Raw genomic sequence first — 21,974 nt, 5'->3', positions numbered from 1 at the left:
TCTTAGAGTGGAAAAGGCAGGTGAAGGAACTAGAAGATGGTGCCTACCTCAGAGAATGAGAGTGGGGCTGTGGGAGACTCTCTGATTGTCATTAGAGCTGGAGTTCTCCAGTTATTTTCCTTTGGCCTTCATATGTGCAGTCTGCCACCAAACCCTATTGATGCTCTTGGCTATTTCCCACTAAAATATACTTTTCTCTTATCCAGGTTTTCCAGAATTGTGTTATAGTCCCTTAAAATGTTCACCTGTTTCCCACAGCTCATATTCCTAGGACATTCTCTTCATGGAGGCCTGGACTTTTTCTTCTTGATTTTTTAAAAATAATTATTTATGCATGCAAGAATTGGGGTCTAGGCCAGTGGTTCACTGGGTGAGAGGATTCACAGGGACAGAATGGGGAGCAGAACAGGCAGACTGACTGAAATACACTGCTGAGGGGAGCAGCGGACGAGATAGGAGAGGTCTGCTGCACCACGTGGGTAGCTCCCTGGCCTGTCAGGGATCGAACTCCTGCTGCAGTGACTGTGGATAGCTTGATAGTGCTGAGACTTAACACCTTGTGCTACCAGGGGGGACCCATCTTTTTGATTTTTTAAATTATATTTTATTGAGATAATATTGGTTGGCAACACTGATAATTTCTCAGAAGTATAAGTACACATCTTTTTAGGTGTGTGTTATTGCACCCGCCACCAAAGCACCCATAATCCAGCACTGTAGTCCACTGGGTCCCCTCTCCCACCTCTACTCCCTACCTTCCCTTCTGGCAGCCTCATTTTGTGGTCAGATTTCTAAGGTTTATTTTGACTTGGCTTTGTTTGTTTCTTTGTTTTGTTTCTTCACGTACTACAGGAAGTTCAGCCCTGAAAATCCAATCTCTCCTTCACCATACTGCTGACATTTTGTCCTTGATTTACCCTCCTCTCTTTTCCCTTCCCTTCTGTTAGCCACAGATTTGGTCTTATTATAGTCTAAAAGTCTACTTTTGCTTTATGTGGTTCATTTTTTTTTTTACTTTGTGTATTTAAAGATATGAATGTTTTTGGATGGAGGATAGGATGCAGATGAGGCTAGATGGGATAGTTTGAGGTAAGATAATCATTGGTCTTTATTATGTTTTAGGTAGGGAGGTCACTTCATAATAAGGTGACACTGCCACAATCACAGGTGTGGTGAAGGAAGGTAAATGTGCTGATGCAGGGGAGAATGTTAGAGAAGGATGGGCAGTGGAAGGCCATCCATTCACTGAGGGACTGAAGAATGTTAGGGGGTCTCCTTGAATGCAACGGTCCTCTTTCTACTTATCGTATGTTCCACAGGGCCTGGGACATTTCCTCCAGGTTGTGATATTTGCTTTGTCTGTCCATGTGAGTTTGCTTTCCATCCTTGCTGGGGGGTGTGAACTCCCTGAGAGCAGAAGCCTTACCTGAGTAGCTACAGCGCCCAGCAGAGGGAAGGTCCACCGTAGGTACTCACTACGCACTTGCCAGCTGCCTAGTGCATAACCTCATCGTCACATCACACCTCATTTTCCTTGCATCACTCCTAAGTTTTGGAACCCAGCTTTTCTCATCGATAATGATATAGAACATTAATTATGTGATCTCTGATTCCCCCCACCTCCCAACATCATTAAGATTTATTCTTATTTTTTCCACCGGATATACTGCATGGCATGTAGAAAAAAATTTCTTGTCATTTCTCTTCCATTCATATTTAATAGTCACATCTTTTAAGAGAGGTTAACTGGAATGTCATGTGAGGGCAGGGCACATGGCGAATGGCGTGTCTAAGAGAGTGTGTGAGTGTATCAGCGAGATTAGATGTTTTATTTCAATTAGATTAGATTTATTATTAATTGTTATTTAGATTTATTATTTATTAATTAGATTTATTATTTCAATTCTGTAGTACTCCATGTTTAAGAAGAAAGAATTGAGGGGAGAAAATTGAAAGCAGAGACACCCAGCTTCTCATGTACTCCAAATCCATGGTGGGGCTTACAGTAAATCATAGAGGCCTTGGCTTCAAAATCTCAGGTTACCACTGAGACTTTAGGTGAATTTTCAACTTCCCAGAACTTCATTTTCCTCTCGTTTGTAACAGAAAATAATAACTACTGCAAATTGTTATCATGTCACAGCCTCCTACCCGGGCAAGTTTCTGACTCCTAAAGACAGGGGTATGAGTCTTGCAGCAGATGCCGGGGAGGAGCAGTACCAGACTGCACGCTTGCATCATGGGTACCCCCAAAGCCACCACATTCCCTCATTGAGCGAAATGTCAAAGATAAATTCATAAGAACTCTGAAGGCTTAGCACAGCTCAGAAATTCAATAAACCTCATGTTCATCTTATTGGAGCATATCCTGTAGATGCAAATCAGCATTCCATTTCTAAGGCCAATGCTGTAGTAAGGAAGAAAAAATGGTTAAGGAAGGACAAAATCCTGACCATTCACCTCATTTCAGAACTGGGTGGGTCTACACCAGGAGAAATTGGAGGAGCCCCACCCTTCAGGAAACCCTTCATCTGATTGTCTGGATAATTTTGTGCCATTAAAGAGATACCAGGGTTAAGTCTTGATGGTTTAGTTTTGTGTAAAGTGCCCGAAGTTATTCTTAGGCTAGTTACACTATTTGTTAATGATTGTAGAAAATGACTTAGGAAATCGTCTCTAATTGTCCATCATTTATATTTTCATTTATGAAAGTGCCTGAAGCCAGCACTAGCTGCTCCGCAGTCTCTGCCCTTGGCAGGCTGCACAGGACTGACAGGCACCAGGAATCTCAAAGACCCAGGAGTGTGAGTACCATTCTGGTCAGGCGACACCGTGCACATTCAATTTAAAAAAGAGAAAGATTTTTCAATGTTTAAAAGACATTTTTATATGTTACTTATAGACCACTTCTGCCTGTTAAGTAGTGCAAACAGTATGGGCTCTTAGGATAAGTTTCAGACCTAATAATTTGATGAATATGGCTTAGCCGGTGTATATGAATGCATTTGTGCTGTGGGTCAAATCGTGGCTCTCCACACTGCCTAAACAGCCACAGTTAGAAAATGTATTAGGGTTGTCACCCAAGGCTTTTGAAATTATTTTTAATTTTATTTTTATACATTTATTTATTTTTAAAGATTTATTTATTTATGTATATAAGAACTGGGGTATAAGCCAGAGGGTGGGTCAGGAGAGTGAGAGGATTCACCAGAGACAGAGTGGAGGGCAAAACAGGCAGATCTGCTGGATATATTGCTGAGAGGAGCATTGGGTGAGACAGGAGAGGTCTGCTGCACCATGTGGGTTAGCCACCTGGGATTGAACTCATGCTACAGTGGCTGGTGATAGCTTAATAATTTTGAGACTTAACCCCTTGTACCACCAGGGAGGTCCTCTATCCATATTCTTTATCTATCTGTGTGTCAAAGGGCACTGGCGGGGGGGAGAAGCAAAAAAATAAGGTGAATATTAGTTTTCCTCCTTCTGCCATGTAAGAAGCCTAACTGCCTGACTTCCTCCGGTGCCATCCACGTTATTGCAAACGGCACCTTTAGCTGCTTTTGTGTTCTACGGGATTTCAATTCAGTGTTATCAGTAAACCTTCCCAGATTTTCCAGTTTTCCTTCCTCTGCATATGCTTTTCCAGCATTTTTCTTCACTGTATGGTAAGTCTGATTATTTTGAGTTTTTCACCGGGCTGTGCATTAGCTGGGAGAAGACTTTGTCTTTCTTGCCTAAGCCATGGTTCATAAAGCTGTCCCTGGCATGTCATGGTGATCCCATAGTGTCAGGTTTTCAGCCTTAGCCTCCCAGCCAGGAACAGACCCCAGGCAGCAGGGGCTGCGCTGAGTCCAGCGGCTAGACCACCACAGGTTGGTGTCTCAGGAAGCGACAGCAGGAACTTCGCAGATGCTCAGGCAAGGAAGAAAGAAGAGGCAAATTAGCTTAAAAGTTCATTAAGGAGAAAAGGAACAGAAATACACTGGGACTCCCAGGCTGGTGAAGCAGGCCAGGGAAGGAGCGAGGAAGCCGACTTTTCCTAATCATTCTAAAGCTCCACCAGTGTCTTTGTGATTGGTTAGTTCTCAGCTGTCTCATTCACTGCCTAAATGTCTCTGTGCCCAGAACTAAGTCTCTGAGTTCCAGCCCTTATCTTAGAGTCCTTTTTTTTTAAATTGTCCTTGTCCGGGAATGTCCTGTTGCCCTTTCTGCCCCTAGTCCTGGGGTATTTGTCTCTCTCCTTTCAGGATTTCTTGCCCTTGTCTCTGGAGCCTTCCTTAACTCTCCTGAAGTCCCTGCACTGCCCCTGAAGCTGCCTAATTATCCCTAACTTACCCTAGGACTCAATGGTGGTGGAACTTCCATTTGCCACATATTGATTGAGGCTCTGTTCTGGCTGAGCTCTGCACTGGGCACCACGGGAGATGTGAGGAAATGAACACATGCTCCTTGTTAGGGAGAAGTAGTGACTCTCTGTGGCATGTTCGCCAATCAGGTGACAAATCACAACCGTGATCCCCTAGCTCTGTGAATTTGCATTGCTCTGCACTGTCAGTATCTGTGGTCATCAAAATTTAAGAAATCTTCAAACACATACACTTACATAAAACTATCATTAGTTCCAAATACTGTAAAGTTTTAAGTGCCATGATCAAAAGCATCTATATTCAAAAGCAATTGGATTATAAAAAAATGAACATAAAATTTACAAAGCTGCCTCATTCTGACTACTTTAAATACTAATTACTATATTCAGTTCTAATGCCTATTGCCTTCAAACACCATAAATCATATACAAGTAAGAGGAGAGAGTATTTTAAATGTAAGTGGACTCTAATTGGGTCTCAGAAGAAAGGAAACCAGATCTTTAGTAGCTGAAAGAAATCTCTAAGCAATAAAGCATAAGACAGTCTCCCACATGGAGTATTCTGGACTGTACCTTTTACACACGCTGTAAAGAATTCAGAGGACAAGCCTGAAGCAAGGGGACTTACTTGGTTTCATTCATACATATCAACTAGAAAGTAAACATTGAAGTCATAATTTCTTAATTCAATGTATTTTCCTTTTGTTAAAAAGTCTGCCATGATGCAGGTGATAGGGGAACTGTGGTCTGGAATGAGTGCCACCCAAGAGGGGTAATTGGTCTGCATTTATTCCCAGTAATGGCCCTCTTTTTCTATGCAAATGGCTTTTGAGTTAAAGGTAAGATAGGTTGTGGAATATTTTGTGCAAACGTAAACAGAAGCACTGAAATAGAAGAAGATAATTGTTGCTTATTAAGATGCTCAGAATAGAGCTGAATGAAGTAAACCAGAACCCATCACCGAATAGGCTAGAGGATTTGGTACCTGCTTATTACTTCCTCTGAGAGTTTTCAAGGTTGTTTTTGAATAAGAAATGAATTGAGCCCCAGAAAACCATCATAGCTGAGTGGATCTGGGAATGCTCAGCGCATTGCAGTTACTGACTCATGAGAAATTCTCAAAGAGCTGAGAATGTTTCTTTAGGGTAGCTGATTCTTTTCGGTTCTAATCTGCCCTCACCTTGCCCAAGATGGAAACCATGGAGAACAACCTTAATGTTAACTTTGCCGCAAAAAGTGACTATCTTCCACAAAGTTTGCATTTTTTGAATTATAAACTGTATTTTTCCAATAAGCTTAAAATGTAAGATTTGTTTTTAATTTGGAAACATCTTTTTCAATTTAGGATTGTATTGTATATACAGTGATTTGATAACAAGTTCTGAACAAGTGAGCCTGGCTTCAGAATGACTACAAATTGGTTTTTAGAGTTTTCTCTGTGAAGTTTCACTAAGTGGGATTAGCATGCAGACATCTGCCTTCACCCAAAGGACTTTTATGAAATGCTTTTTCCTTATTAAGTGGGTACTGAGAAAGAGATATAGAGTCTGCCTGCTACTCTTCAGGGAAATATAGACCACAGTCAGATGAGAGGAAGAATCTATGCAAAATAACTGACATTTAAATATACAAATAGGTTAGAAAACTAAATTCCTCCCACATGTGAAATTAGCTTAAAATAATAATGTTTATGTCATAATTTTGAAGTCTAAATGATGAAATTTGAGAGCAGCATTAACACAATCCCTAAAAAAATGGGCAGCTAATGATATTTTAATGATATTGATTATAACAATAGCAATAGCTAACATTTATAGCTCTAAGAATGATAATTATTAAAATCATTATTATCAGCCTTTACATAGATGTTTGCTTTATATATATGTTTGGATCAGCAAAAGGAAATATTTTTCAAATATCACACAAAGTATTTATTCACTCTTTTATTCTGAACCCTTCAGTATATGCTTAGCAATGTTCTTAAAACTGGAAATATCCCAGTAAGGATACTGGTAAAAATCTGTAATTGTAGAGTTTAAAATCAAATGGACATGAAAATTACTAAACAAATTTAAAAATACACAAATCAAGAAATGACCGACTATGAGATAAGTACTATACAAACTGTAGTCAGTTGGCAAAATGAGCTTTTGCAATGGTGTCTGACAAAATTTACAATAAGCAACATTTCCTATGCAGTGACACAGAATGGATTTATATATCTGAAACAATTTTCCTAAGTATGGTGTCATAGTCATATTTTCTGATATTTTATTAAATCTCTGCCCTCATGGAACATATATTCTAGCAATTAAGCAATAAATAATAAAGTTAACAGTAAGATAATACTATAAGACATTAATTTCTACTCGAAAAAAAGGAACAAAGTAAAGGAACCAGGAATGTGTATGAAAGAGGGGGTGATCTTGCATTTTTCAACATGATCACCAGAGAACAGTTCTTGAAATTGATGGCATTTGAGCAAAGACTTGGAGGAGTTCAGGGATGAAGAAATCATATGTCTATACAGAGAAGAGCATTCCAAGCACAGAAAACATGAAAGTTTGAAGTCCTGAAACAGATGTATATTTATTTAAGAACTGATAAGGAAAGCACGGCGGCTGGATCCCAGGGAGACAAGGGGAATGCAGTGTGCCAAGGAGAGAGCGTAATGAAGGTCTTAGGCAATCACACTCACAACCGAGACACTGTCTTCCACCTGTAGGAAGGCAGGCACCCAGTGGAGGACTTTGAGGAGTGATAGTGTTATAGGACAGCCCCGATATTGAACGGGTTCCTGGCTGTGGGTCCTCACCCGCGTGCTTAAAAGGGACTTATGAATACTCCACTACAGGCACACACAAAAGGTTAATAAAAGGTTTATTTACAAGGGAAAAGGAAATAAGGAAAATGTACAACACAGGGAGAAAATAGGGAAATAAAGTCTTTAATGTGTCCTACCCGATCCGCCAACCTGAAAACCCAAAGTCACTCTCAGAGCTGGCCGGATGCTGCTAGCTGGTGCAGAGCCAAAATGGGGAACCCCCCAAAGCCCAGGTGTCTGCGTTTATACCAACTTGGCTGCTTAACCCCACCCTTAGGTCCCAGCCACCTTCCCTTTGGTGGTGATGGGATTTGGAGTTCCCAGTGTCTTTGGCTTTGGCCTGGGGTGAGGTTGGAGTCCACAAAGCCTGTATGGAATTAGCTTTAGGACATCCTTTTCCCCCTAACAATTGATCTTATTTCTACCTTAACAGGATTCCTAGATATTCTTGTGAGACTAGGCTGCAAGGAAAGTAGTCAGGAGGAAGAGTAGTTAGGAGGCTATTGAAATAATCTGGATGAGAAAGCTGCTTCTCTGGGTAAGTTTGTAAAAGCAGAATTTGTTGGATTCCCAACATTCACATCTCCCTAGAACCTCAAAATATGACCTTATATGGAAATAGGGACATAACAGATATAATTACTTACATTAAGATGAAGTTATGCTGGATTTTAGTAGCCCATAAATCCAATCACTGGTGTCCTTATAAGAAGAGGGTGATAAGGATATAAAGACTCAGAGACACAAAGGAAGACCAATAGGTGGTAGACTTTTAATAGTAGGCAAACATGGACATTGATTTTGTATCTTTTTTTAAAAAGATTTATTTTATTTATGCATACAAGAACTAGGGTCTAGGCCAGAGGTGCTGGGGGTGAGAGGATTCACCAGAGACAGAGGGGGGAGCAAAACAGGCAGATCTACTGAAATACACTGCTGAGGGGAGCAGCAGGCAAGACAGGAGAGGTCTGCTGCACCATGTGGGTTAGTTAGCTCCCTGGCCAAGGATCTAACTCATGCTGCTGTGGCTGGCAATGGCTTGGTAGCACTGAGACGTAACCCCTGTGCCACTGGGGAGGCCATGATTTTGTCTTTCAACTAGATTATGAAGTCCTTAAAAATGCAGCCATTATATGATAACTATCTTTTTAGTATTTGACTAAGTTGAATATATGTTAGTTTATATTGTTGGTGCAGCAGTAATAACATTCACCAGTGTGGTTCTTTTTTAAACAGTTGTCTTCTGGATGCATGATAGTAGTTCATGTTCTAGTCTCCACAGTCACAAAGTTGAACAAGAAATTATTTTTCCCAAGGGACCTTAAATTGAAGGCAACAGTAAAAGGAATAATAATAAATTGATATTGTGACCAAAGGTGAACACAATGGCAATATAGTTAAAAGAATGATTATATTAGTTTTATTGGCAATTGGAGACTTGGGTCACATGAGCTTGTCAGACAGATAAAGAAGCAGTGGGGTGTTTCTAGCTGAGGGGAAAATGTGCAGCAGTGAGAAAAAACATTATTTGAGGGGTACTGATTATTCAGAGATTTTTAGGATGTGAGCAATATGCATGTTATAAAGCTGTAAAGATAAGTAAATGGTCTTGAATAGTTGGCCAAGAGGTTGGAATGTATCATGTCAAATTAGTGAGTCTTAGAGTATTTAAAGTACCAGTGTCATATGGACAAATATGTGCTATAATACACTGATGACGATGTGGAAGTCAGATTAGCATATGAAGACAGCAAAAGTGAGAAAATTTAAAACAGTAATTCTTGAACAACTGACGAGTGAGACTTTACCCTAAGCCTCAACTCAAGATACTACACTGCATATTATTTAGATTTTTCAGTTCCGAGATACTAGTGTGTATTTTTCCCATCCTCATGAGTGGGTGATAGTCACTCGGTATAAATATTATAATGCCTTTCTAAAAGGTCCATGAACACCTTCTGTTGATTTTTAGAGTAGATTTGAAAATGTGTCCAAAAGCGGCACACAGGGAACGTGCCATGTCTACAAAGGTGGACATCAGTGGCGTTTCTGCCATTCCAAAAATGTAGGATTGCCGGTGTCCATCAAAAACTAAGAAGAGACAAGAGAGAACCAAGTGTAGGCTTTGAGATTTTTGGCTTCTAGAGCTCGAGACAATTTAGGAAGATAGAAAGGAAGAAAAGAAAAAAGAGAGAGGGACAGAGGAAGACAGAAGGGAGGAAGGAAGATGCTTCAGCATCTCAGGTGAGCAGATTCCCTTTAACCTGAAGTTCTGCCTCTGAAGCTGCATGTGTCTACCTAAATGTGTGCAGAGTCTAGCATTGAGCAACTAAAAGAGTCACCGAATCCAGTTCTGAGCTCGCCAAATCTGTACTCTGGCCTTTTGTAGCATGGCATCCCCGGTGTCAAACCCACAGTGAGGGGCTGCTTTATGGGGTGTGGCCCATGGGGTTCACATGAGCAATACAAGAACAAGATACAAGAATCTGTTCAATGAAGATGTGGCAAAAATCTGGTATGCTGAGTTATCTCTTTGAAGAGACAAGCATTTTCCATTATTCTCCTGAGAGACCAGGGGATTTTGCCATCCAACCAAGGTTGTAGGGTGAGTGTGGGTGCAAAGAGAGAGGGAAGTGGCACCACAGCCCAGAAAGAGACTTCCATTCCTACTTCAACTCAAGTAACTCCACATTTTTCTGTGTCCTGTACTGGTTTTCAGTATAGATGTCACGTAAATAAAGTGTTCTAATTTAAAAATAATTTGAAAAACACAGGACAAAGTCTAATCCAGAATCAAGGAGAAAGAGATCGAACTTTATATATTAACAAAAGGCAAAAGGCTCAAGGCAGTTGGTGGGCGTCTGAACCTGAATGAATCCTGAGACATCATGACGTCAGATGTAGGTGCAAAGGGGGAAAATCAGTGAAATCACCATTCAATTCCTGATGGGATCTGAAGGAATTATCCAGTTTCTTTGACATGCAATCTAGGGACTTTCTAGATAAATTTTGTCCCAACTTCACAGGCACAAACACCAGGCTGAGGCAGTGTCTAAGAACAACTAGTTGGTGCCTGGACTTAATGAGAATATTTATCACTTGTATGGGGACTTCTTCAGAGAATTTATTGTTTGAGATGAGAAAATTCTCTAAGACCCGCTGAATTTTTTGGAATTGTCTTTCTCCCTTTCAGATTTCTGAGTATTTGCCATGGGCCAGGCACTGAAAATCTAAGGTGAATAGCCAAGGAGTTTACAGATGTGTATAAGAGACAAGCACGTGAATAGCACAACCAGGACATGTTAGAATAGAGGCCAGCACTGGGTATATAGAAGCAGGAGAGGGCACTCTGGAAAAAGCCCAGAAACATCCCAGAAGAAGAAAACTTCCACAGGATTATAGAGGATGGATAGGAATAAACAATGAGAAAAGTTGGAGTGAAAGAGAATTCTGGGCTGGGGTAGTTATGATCCATGAGAAAGCCATGCATTATGGAGCTTGCTAGATTTAGTTTCTAAATCTGATTCCATCACATAAAATAAATGATGAAGTTATTCATCTTTCAGTACCTCTGTTTCTTCACCTATAAAATGGAGGAAGGGAAAAATTAGTTTTCTAGAAAATGGTGTCATAAGCAGGAACTCAAGCGTGATATTAGGAAAGTGATGATAACTTTGTCCACAAAGCAACAGGGAAATTTAATAGGATTTAAATAGATTTCTTATCAGTGTGTTAAAATGCTTTGTTCATAATTCTAAATTCCACCTCCACTTTTTTTCAAGTAACTGTTGTTTAACTATATCAATAATGGCATGGATTTCAGCTAAAGACATAAAAACGAGAATGTATACATCTAGAGTTCTTCCAGCATTAATAGTATCTGTTAAAACTTCACTGGGTACTTGTTGCTGACTGAAGGTCATGTCATTGTAGATTTCCTAGTCCCAGAAGAATATTTGGAAAATGATCCAACCAGGACTCCAACTAAATTCATTTCTAAAGTTCACACTTAAACATCTTATCCCAGTCTACATACACATACATAAAGAAAGACTGTTCTCTTTATAATGTAGCAACATTAGTAATATGACCAGAAAAATAAGGACCAATAGAAGAAAATACAATGTAGTCTTAGATAAGTTGTAGTAAACTCCTGGCCAGGACAGTTCAGGCTTTGGTTTAACACATTTATACACAGCACATTCTCATAGTCAGTTCACATCTATGGGACTACAGACTTGTGGTATTTACTATTATGTTAAAGGCTTAATGAGGGGAGGGCAGGAGTAGGAATCTCTAGAAGGAATTGGAAGCATTGACATGAAGCACCCAGAGAAGCTAGGAGAAGACCTGAGGGCAGAGAGCAGTTCTGGGTCTCTTGGCTCTGTAGAGACTAGTGCACATGACAGTGGCTTTCCCAGAAGCTGGTGGTAGTCTACTGACTCCCTAGATTGTACACTGGATGGCGAGAACTGACTCTTAGCTCTCTGACCAAGCTGCAGAAGAGAGGCTGGGGCATAGTTATTACTGAGCCTCTGCCTTTGACTCCATCTTTCTCCATCTCACCTCAGCATCTCACAGAAGACTGGAAGTCAGTCCTTACTGGTGTCAAGTTTATTTTACATTGAGTTTTTCTTCCTATATGTTATGTGAAATGAGTTAGTGAGAGGTTTCAGACGATCATGTTGGGGTACTCTGGGAGGCATTGATTAGATCAAAATCCCTAAGAAGGTGAGATAAATATTTGTATGGCTCTCGAAGAACTGGTGAGGTGTTTTAGACATAAATGGGATGTGGTGAAAGCTTTAGAATATTTTAACATACAGGGTCCCTGAGAAATGTACTGACATCTAGGATGGATGGTTATGAGGCAGGTCTTACAAAGGATGTGTGAAATGGCAATGCTTTCTAAATGGGCAAGATGTAGGAATACATATAAGTATATAAATTACCCAAACTGTGTGATATGAAAGACTCTAAATATCCTAAAGTAATGTGGCATGTGATATCATGCTTTATATATAACTACCACATGTTGGTATTGTTGTGTTGAATTTACTCTTAAAACAACCAGATTCTTGGAATTAAGATGAACCTGGAACAGCAGGTGGCCAACAATCCACCAGTGCACAAGATGGGACTTTTCCCACCACAGACAAGTCAGGGTCCACTTGGCCTCTGTGTCTGTACATGTCACCACACCTACCCAACACCTATCAGTCCAAATATATTACTGCTAGGGATGTGCTGTCAATTTTAAAGTGAATATATCATTTTATGGCAGTGGGAAGATTGGTTTACAACACTGTATATGATTCAGAAGTATAGGTTCACACTTCTTAAGATGTGTATTAACACACCACACCCACCACCAAGGCACCGATAGTCTTCCAAAATAGTCCACTGGGCCCCTCCATATTTCAGTTTCCATCCTCTTCTCCCCACTCTGGTAGCCTCTATTTTACAATCAGATTTCTATGGTTTATTGATGGTTTGATTTCGTCTGACCATTTATTTTGTTTCTCTATATTTTACATGTGAGTGAAACTATCTGATATTTTCTTTTCTCCTTCTGACTCATTTCCCTTGGCAAAATACCCTCCAATTCCATCCATGTTTCTGCAAATGGCAAGATTTTTATTTTTCATTTTTAGTAACTTGAGTAGTATTCTGTCACCTAGTGGGGCGGCAGCTTTGGGAATAGCTCAGGATGGAGGTAAGACAACTCAAAGTCCAAGTAGTGAGAGAGAGAGGCCTAGAGGGGCTCACGCCTATGGAGATGCAGCACCTCCCTTCCCTCCCCCCTCAGTCCCACATTTATGAAGTATCAGATTCAGGGAAGGTGGCTAAATATGTGGAGGAAGGGGAATGCTGGGGATGTGTATTGGGGATGCATAAATGTCTGGCACAAGCTAGAGGGCAATGAATAGGGGCTGTTGTCTGGATAGCTCCATTGTTGCTGCTCATCAGAAGTCCTGTCTCTGGTCCCTTTACACTTAACTTCCTGTCAAGGTGGTCTAGCTGGTTATGCTAATCTGGCCCTCATGTCTGCCTGCTGTTTTCAGCTGATATCCTCATACCAAGACTTTTGTCCTGGTGAGAGGCCCCCTACCTGACTCTATATTTTAGCTTGACCAGCACCAACTCTGGGCACCAAGTAAAATCCCAAGAACAAAGGGGACAGGGGAATTCACAGTATTCCTAATCCACTCAACTTTCCTAGGGCATTTGGGTTGTTTTCATAACTTGGTTATTGTAAACAGTGTCCCAATGAACATAATAAAATAAACAAAATATTTCATTTATTTATTTAGGTAAATCAGTGATGGTCAGCACCAAAAGCAAAGAATGAACCAGAAAGACAGGATTAACTGTATACAGCCTCTGCTGTTGATTGACACTGCAGGGCAACAGCTTCATAGATCCAAACTACTTTCTCCCAGTGTGTCAGGAATTGTTTTTTGATCTTATTTCACATTGCATATTCCACAATTCCATGAAGGGGATTAGGGAAAAAAATGGAACTATAGAGAGTGTTAGTTATCGAACAGATACTGGAAAAGAGCTTATTTCAATCTTTTTAATGTTTCCACAATCCAATTTCATGGAAGTTTGGTTGTTTTAATTTTTCAGATTAGTATTTTGGTTTCTGATCATATGAACACACACATACGTATTGCAGTATTTTCTTGACAGGGTAAGATGCTATAGTAACAACATCTTATATCTTTTAAAAATGTGAATGATGGAAAAATTGAGACATCGGTCTTTAGAAAATAATAATGACCAACTATAAAGACAATATGATCATGATTTTACACTTTATGGGTCCCATTTTTTTTAAGATTTATTTATTTATTTATACAAGCACTGGGTACAGTCAGAAGCACGGGAGGGTGAGAGAATTCACCAGAGCCAGAGCGGGAAGGAGAACAGGCAGAAGGACCGAAGTACACTGCTGAGGGAAGCAGTGGGTGGCAGGAGAGGTCTGCGTGCCATGTGGGACCCTCCTCCGTTGGCCCGGGAGAAGCTGGGGATCGAACCAGCACTGCAGAGGCTGTAGGCAGCTTCGCAACCCAGCGCTCAACTGCTGCGCCACCGGGGAGGCCCTATGGGTCCCATTTTTAATTCTAATTTCTAACATTTTTTATTTCAAGGAAGCTTACAAGTTCGATATCACCTGAGCAAGGAAGAAACTCGTGTATTCACCATTGATGGAGAGAACTTTGCAAACAGAAGGATGTACCACTTAAAAATTAACCGAGAGGGAAGAGAGCTTACCATTCAGGTACCTGTTTCTCTTCTTCTGCAGACAAATGTGCCTTGGCTTATTGCTAAAACTTTTCTGAAGTTCTACCCCAACCCAAGTGTGGTGTCAAGTTCTGCTGAAACAGGTATAAAGCACTTTTGACCCCACCTTGAAAGAATAGTTCTCAGAGTGTGTTCCTCCCTCCATAGAACCCTAACTTGTGACTTGCTGGAAATGCAAATCTCAGGCCCCACATCAGATCAACTTAATAAGAAACTTTCTTGCAGAAAATGGGGGGGGCAGGTGACTCTGATGTCCACTTAGGTTTGATGACCCCAGAACTAGAGTATAGTGAGGAAAACACACTCAATGAGAGAATCACAGGCACTGACGAGGGCAAAGTTGGAGATGTGCACAGGGGCTTTCGGGCATGGAGGAGGGCTCTGGTCTCGTCTGGGCGTCAGTGCTTAATACCTGGAAGAAGTTAGGAGTAAATGTGATGAATCAGTCCTAAAGGTGTGTCTACCTCTCATCCTTCCCATGAATTGCAGCTCCATGTATCCAACTACCTACTTTGGCATATCTATTCCAATATCTATTAGACATCTTCAATGTAAGATATCTAATTTTTTTAAATTTTTGCATATAACTGGGGTGTAAGGAGATGTGGGGGGTGAGAGGATTCACCAGAGACAGAGCGGGGAGCAGAACAGGCAGACTGACTGAAATACACTGCTGAGGGGAGCAGCGGGTGAGAGAGGACAGGTCTGCCGCGCCATGTGGGTCAGCAAAGTGGCTGGGGGTCAAACTCCAGCTGTAGCAGTGATAGCGCTGAGAATAAGTGATAATGTTATTTATCACTGAACACCCTGGGGCCACCAGGGAGGCCCTGTAACATATTTAAATTGAGTAACAGAATCTTCTCCCAACCTCACTCCTGTAACCTATATTTCAGTTCATGGTAGCTCCATTTTTGCAGCTGCTCAATTCTAAGCCTTAGTGTCATTTCTGATACCTCTCTCTCTCACCAGCAACAACCTTTTGGTCAATAGTTTCTACCTGCACCAAAGCCACCTTCCTCCTCTCCTTGCCTGTTCGTTGACAGACAGCTGCTTCTTCATTTTCTCCCCTGCAGCCCAGTCTCAGCATAATTGCCAGAGTAACCCTGTAAAAAGATTAGTCAGATCACTGCACTGCCCTGTCCAAATCCCCTCAACGGGTTCCCTTTTCAGACGAAAGGTAAAATCCCTTGCAGTCAAGAAGAGGATTCCCATGACCTGGCACCCCTGACCCTTCCCTCTGCTCCTTCTCTGATCTATTATTCTTCCCTCTGTAATTCCACTTGTGCACTCTGGCTTTCTGGCTATTTCCACAGCCCTTGAAATATTGGCACCCTGACATTGGGTGTCCTTTTGGGTATGGTTTAAGGAAGAAGCAAAGATTAAATTTTGGTGATTTGGTGAAGTTTAGGAAAAGCTGCAAATATATGGCACAAACGAAACTGTCTCTAGCATCTTCTCTTGATATAAGGGGGAAAGCCTTTGTAACAAATTTGAGTTGAGGATGCATCAGAGGCTGGAAGGAAGGAGAATAATGATTTGTTTGAAAATGTTGACTGAGGTCACAAGCATATTCTGTTGTATACATGACTCCTTTTTCTTCCTTCTTTATGTTTCCTGTCCTCTCTCTCACATCTTGAATGCTCTGACAGGCTGGCGGAGAACAATAAAGCATTCTTTCTCTTTTCCATCTAAAATACTTCCACCAATTTTGTTAATAGTCAATGACAAGCATGTTAGTTAAGTGGATCCTATTTCCAAAGAAGTGAAGGAGAAGAAAGAACTGGTTCCAGAGACATATTTTTCTTTATTATTTCTTTTTATACAAGAACCGGGGTACAGGCCAGATGTGCGGGAAGGTGAGAAGGTTCACCAGAGACAGAGTGAGGAACAGAACAGGCAGACTGACGAAATACACTGCTGAGGGGAGCAGCAGGAGAGACAGGAGAGGTCTGCTGCGCCATGTGGGACCCTTGCTGGCCGGCCGGGATTGAACCCGCGCTGCAGAGGCTGCGGACAGCTTCACAGTGCGGCGCTCAACCACCTATGCTGCCAGGGAGGCCCTGTTATTATTTTTCAATTTTGAATCAGTCTAGTGACTTAGAACCATAACATACTTGCCTCCCTGACACTCCAACCCTATGACCCTATCTAGATCTTGGCTCCTTCCTGCCTGCTTAGAGCAAGCTGTGCAGTGAAAACAGAATAGACTTCTCTTACATCCCCAGTTCCACCTCTAGGCTCTGTGTATCAGTAGGTGTTATTCAGAAACTGCTAAAGAGGAAAGGCAAGCCTCCAGAACCAGCAGATCCCCCCAAAAACCACATGCCTTGAGCTGCTGTTCCTTCTGTCTGTACTTTGTGATCCTAGGAAGGGAGCCTAAAGAACTGGGCCTGCAGCCAGGAGCAAAAACTCCAGGTGTTGATTTCAAAGTCATAATTCAACTAGTATTTTTAAAGGCACAGGTGTTTCCAAAATATACTGATGGTAGGGGTAAACTTCAGTGCCCTGATTAAAAAATGTGTTGATGACTTTAACAGCCGGTTGATAAAAATTCCAGCAGAGCAAGTGCAAATAAGGACACATATTTGAAACCAAGTAGTTAATTACTTCCTTTGAGAAATGAAGATCCTGAAGTCTACAGTAGCATCCCTAGAGTGAGACACTTGTGTGGGAATCACCTGACGCCATCACTTATGCTGTGTGATCTTAGACTAGTTACTCAGCTCTCTGAACTTTACTCTTCTGATCTATAAAAAGTGTGTGTGTGTGTGTGTATGTGTGTGTGTGTGTGTGTAGGGGTGCAAATGCAACTGAGTTCAGCCATTTATTTTAAAGATTATTTATTAAAGAACATAGCTGTTGGGCCTCCCTAGTGGCTATGAAGCTGTCCGCAACCTCTGCAGCACAGTTCGATCCCCAGCTGGCCACGGAGATACCCACATGGCGCGCAGACCTCTCCTGCTGCCCACTGCTCCCCTCAGCTGTGTATTTCAGTCAGTCTGCCTGTTCTGTTCCCCACTCTGTCTCTGGTGAGTCCTCTCTCTCCCTGAACCTCTGGCCTGTACCCCAGTTCTTGTATGCATAAATAAATAAATCTTAAAAAAAAAAAATAAAGAATACAGCTGAAGAACCAAGCAAGAAGCCTAGCACAAAAAACCTTTGTTCCATTTTCCTCCCTTTTCTGTAATAGTGACTTGACAAGACCACTGGGAATCCTAAATTCTGTCATCCTTAAAGCTTCTCTTGCCCAGAGGATGCCCTGCAGACACACTCAAGGTTTAATGGACTGTAGTGCTTCACCCCTTGCCATCTCGTCAATTGTAATTAAAAATAAAATATTAATTATAAAAAAGAAAATTCTAACAAGACAATGTATTTATCACTGAATACTTCAATGATAGCTGAGCCAAATCATAACCATTAAAGTTCTAACAATAAGTATCTGTGGTACCGACCTATCACTTTATTTTTGCTTTATGCATTTGTTAACATTTTCAGACTGGTGTCCCAGCTTTTGAACCAGAGCATCGTGGGTCTGTCACTCCATGTCAGTGTGGGGATACCCCCACCCACAGAGATTCAGGCCCACCAATAGCCTCCTGTCTCTCTGAGCATCGACCCTTCCTCTCTAAAACTTTACCCGTACTCATTTCCTTAAAAGCCCATTTAGTTTTCAGTCCTTCTCTCCTTCTTAAGTCATCTGCTTAATTAGCTAAGGATCAGGTGGCTCCCATGGGGAAGAACAATAGGACAGGCTTGACTCATGTACTTCAATCAGCAATTCCAATGTGTGATATCAGACCAAAGGCCTGTCAGAGTTCAGGGAATTATTTTCTTAGAAATTTGACTTTACGGAGTCTGAGGGACACAAGCTAGGGGAATTCGACTCATGAGTTCTAAGAATGCTTCCTCTGATTTCATTCAGCAGGAAATTACCATTCTCTTTAGTTCCCTCTTGAAGGGTAAGGGATTATCAGGCTTTTCTGCCCTCCCATGATTAGCTTTGAAAAAGATCCCTGAGGTCCTACATGCATGCCTAATGGCGGACACCTGGAGTGGGCTGTAGGCATGCATAGGTGGGCAAACCTGGGCTGAGACCGGGCCTATAAGGGCGGTGTCATGGGGACACCAGTGGAACGGAGCCAGCAGAAGTGAGAGAACAAGACCACGAGAGCAGGCCTGAGAGTCCAGGAAGTGTGACTATTCCCCGGGGGCTGGGAGACCTGCCAGCCTCCGGCCCCCTGCCACCCCTGCCTGCCTTGTACATTGTAAAATCCCAATAAAAACCTGAAAAAGCCACCGGGGGCTCCAGGACTCTCCCTTACCCGTCTACTCCGATCATAGAAAACCTACTGTAGGGGCAAGAATGGCCACAGGGCAGGTTTTCTATGATCCAGCACACCGGGTAAAGGAGGAGTCAGAGTCCTCAGTGGCTTTTTGCAGGTTTTTATTGGGGTTTACCAGGTACACAGCAGGCAGGGGTGCTGGGGGCCGGGAGGCTGGCAGGCCTCCAGGCCCCCAGCAAGTCTCCACTCTATCTGGGCTCTTCGGCGTTGTCTGCTTTTCTCTCGGCTTCTCCTGCTGCTGGTGTCGCCGTGACACCGCCCTTAAAAGCCCAGTCCCAGCCCAGGTGAGTCCCATCTACCTCTGCCCACACCCTACTCCAGGTGCCTGCCATCAGGCATGCATTCAGGACCGCCAGGATCCATCATCCATCCTGATGGCGGGAGGGCAGAAAAGCCTGACATTTTTTTCCTTACCCTCCACCTGCTCTGTGCCCTCCTGGCACTACACCTCTCCAACCTGGGCAACAAAGCATGAGGCGGGGCCCTTGCCCCCCGCTAGAAGGAGCATTTCCAGAGAGTAGGAGAGGTAGGTGAGGACTTTGAAGTACAGCAGAAAGAAAACTCCTTCAGGATAATGACTGAATCTATGAACATCAAACAGATTGTAGATGAGCACCATGGATCCAAAAGCTCCATGTTGGTCCTAAATGCGTGAGGGCCGTCAGGGTGGCCAGAGACATGCTGGTGGTGTGACAGATTCTGTCTTCATAGCCCACCAAATAGAACGGGAATCAGTAGAGGTTGTTTACTTATTCACTCAGCAAACCTGTGTTAGGATTTACTCTGTCAGCTGCTATACTAGGCCTGACAAACACACATATGGATAAGATATGGGCTGTGTTTTCAAAGAAAATATGGTTTAATGTGTGCATGTGGAGAGGGAGAGAGAGCGAGGTGAAAGCAGATGATCATGTCTCATTGTAAATGTGTGCTTAGAGGTAGAAAGAAAAGAAACTTTGAGAGCAGAAAATCAGTTAATCTAAGATCAGTTAATCAGTTAATCAGAAGATCAGTTAATCTAACCAGGGAATTCTCAAGGAATGCTTCCTGCAGGGAGTAGATATAGTAACAGCGTTTGGTATGTAGTAGATATTCAAATATTTATTGAATGACTTTTGTAGAAATTTAGAGAAACACAATGACTCTCAAATTTCTCAAAAATCTAGAGAGTTATGCCAAATAAACCCCAAATCTCGTGGTAGGCAGGCACATGCTAATAGGGCTCTGCACTGAGCGGCCGTGGACAAGTTATAGATTTCTGTGACATCATTTCCCAGATCTGTAATAGAGGGGGCAATAATGCCTCTTTCACAGTACTCTAGGAAGGCAGACATTATGAAAGGGACTTTAGCATGGTGCCTCGTACATTCCAAGTATTTAATAAATAACAGATATGATATGTCTGAAATCATAAATGAAATGGTATGAAGGTATTTCATCTCATGCTAAAGACATAGCTAGTGACTTTTCTCACAATCAAAATCACTGACAGCGGGGAAGCCAGAGATTCCAGGAGGAGGGTGGATCTGAGCAGAAGTGGGTACAGAAGGAAACTCCCGACAGTGGGAGTTGGCAGAATTGGTTGTTACTCCCAGATCAGCTGCCCCGCCGAAAGTCTGTGTTCAGCATGCAGATAAAGGGATCTTGCTCTTCCCTTGCTGTGGGAACTATGAGATAAGGAGAATATTTTCCAAGAACAATATATCAACATCATAATATTCAGAGTGAAACCTTAGAAAACTGATAGGTTTTGACTAAACTGAGAAAAAGATCAGGTGGAGGGGGAATCCTGCCTTGGATTGGGGAGGAGAGGAAGGAACAGGAGTTACCATTGGGTGAGGTAAGAAGGGTTCCCTAAAGGGCATAAAGCCCAGGAGAATCCCATGGGTGATTTGCTTTCAACCCTGAAAGGTAGGTTCATGGCTGTTGATATGACATAGGAAAATCCCACGGTTCACTCCTGAATGTACCCAGGATAATTATAGAACAAAGGTGGCAGGGGAGATGGGTAGAAGCAGATAGAGGATAGAAATGGGAATGCTTGCCTTTCATTTAAGGTAATCCTGCACAGCAGTTCCTAAGAAGGCTTCATCTGTTTGTTTGTTTGCAGTGAAAAATTTAGTGAGAAAATCTCAGTGGGGAGATAAATACTTGTCAAAAGCTGTACAGATTTCCCAGGGAGAAGACTTGTGTGAAAGCATTTATTTCACCTGGAAGAAAGAAAGGGGTATTTTATGTGCATTATGGGAGAATTAGCCACACAGTTCTCATCTCTCCAGAGAGAAAATCCCAGAGAGGGGTCTTTTCTGTGTTTTCAAGCTATTTCCAGATGGGAGTGTTTTATGCCCACTACGTGCTGACCTCTGCTGAGGCACCTTTCTTTTCTGTTTTCCTGCAGGTGGACCAGCAACTCCGACTCAGTTATAACTTCTCCCCAGAAGTCGAGTTCAAAGCTGTAAGATCACTTACCTTAGGCAAAGTCACAGGTTCGTGGTTTTATCCCATGCCTTCCCAGTGAGATTTATTAAAATAAAAAAATAAGTGAATAATTTTTGTCTGGGTGTTTAATGCTTCAGTTGGGAGCCTCTTGCTCCTATCATATGCAAGAGCTAGGGCCAAGATTTCTGGTCTATAAGATACCCACATGTATGTGACAGGGTTGGGAACTAGCAATTATAACCACCTTATAGAAGCTGGAATAAGGTAAATTAACAATGAAATTATGGAAAATAATTACATTTTATTTTCTGATGATTAATTTGAAATATTTGCTTCAATTGAAATCTTAAAGTTAATTTTTGCTTAAAAAATTAAACATTTGAACAACCCAATTATTGATTTACTCAAATAATCTCTTTACTAATTTATCACCCATTGAAAGAAGATTGAAATCTCCTACTATAATAGTGGACTTTATTTTTTTCTATTGAAAGTTCTATGAATTTTGATTTTATTTATCATGACAGTATATTTATTATTTTCATGCAGAACAAAATTTTTATGTCTTCTTGGTGAGTTAAATTTGTTTTCATGTTAAAGTGATCCTTTTTAACTTTAATATCCCCTATGCTTAAATCTATTTTGTGTGTTATTAATATAGATAATTCAGTTTTGCATTAGTTAATAT

The 21,974-nt window shown here is 41.6% G+C and overlaps 1 protein-coding gene across 3 annotated transcripts in view; it reads left to right on the top strand.

Annotated features, from left to right (window-relative positions):
- CNTNAP5 (contactin associated protein family member 5) overlaps positions 1–21,974 on the top strand; it is an 831,834-nt gene that overhangs the window by 755,729 nt on the left and 54,131 nt on the right. For all 3 annotated transcript variants that reach the window (XM_054699622.1, XM_037523193.2, XM_054699623.1), the window contains 2 exons: positions 14,348–14,478; positions 21,246–21,333. In XM_054699622.1, the coding sequence (XP_054555597.1) occupies positions 14,348–14,478; positions 21,246–21,333 (219 nt within the window). The remainder of the gene's footprint in view (positions 1–14,347; positions 14,479–21,245; positions 21,334–21,974) is intronic.

Source organism: Talpa occidentalis, unplaced genomic scaffold, assembly GCF_014898055.3.
Source record: "Talpa occidentalis isolate TD23 unplaced genomic scaffold, MPIMG_talOcc4v2.1 talOcc4.3, whole genome shotgun sequence".
NCBI lineage: Eukaryota > Metazoa > Chordata > Mammalia > Eulipotyphla > Talpidae > Talpa > Talpa occidentalis.
The sequence above is the reverse complement of the archived record's forward strand: the minus strand, read 5'-3'. Positions and strand labels throughout refer to the sequence as shown.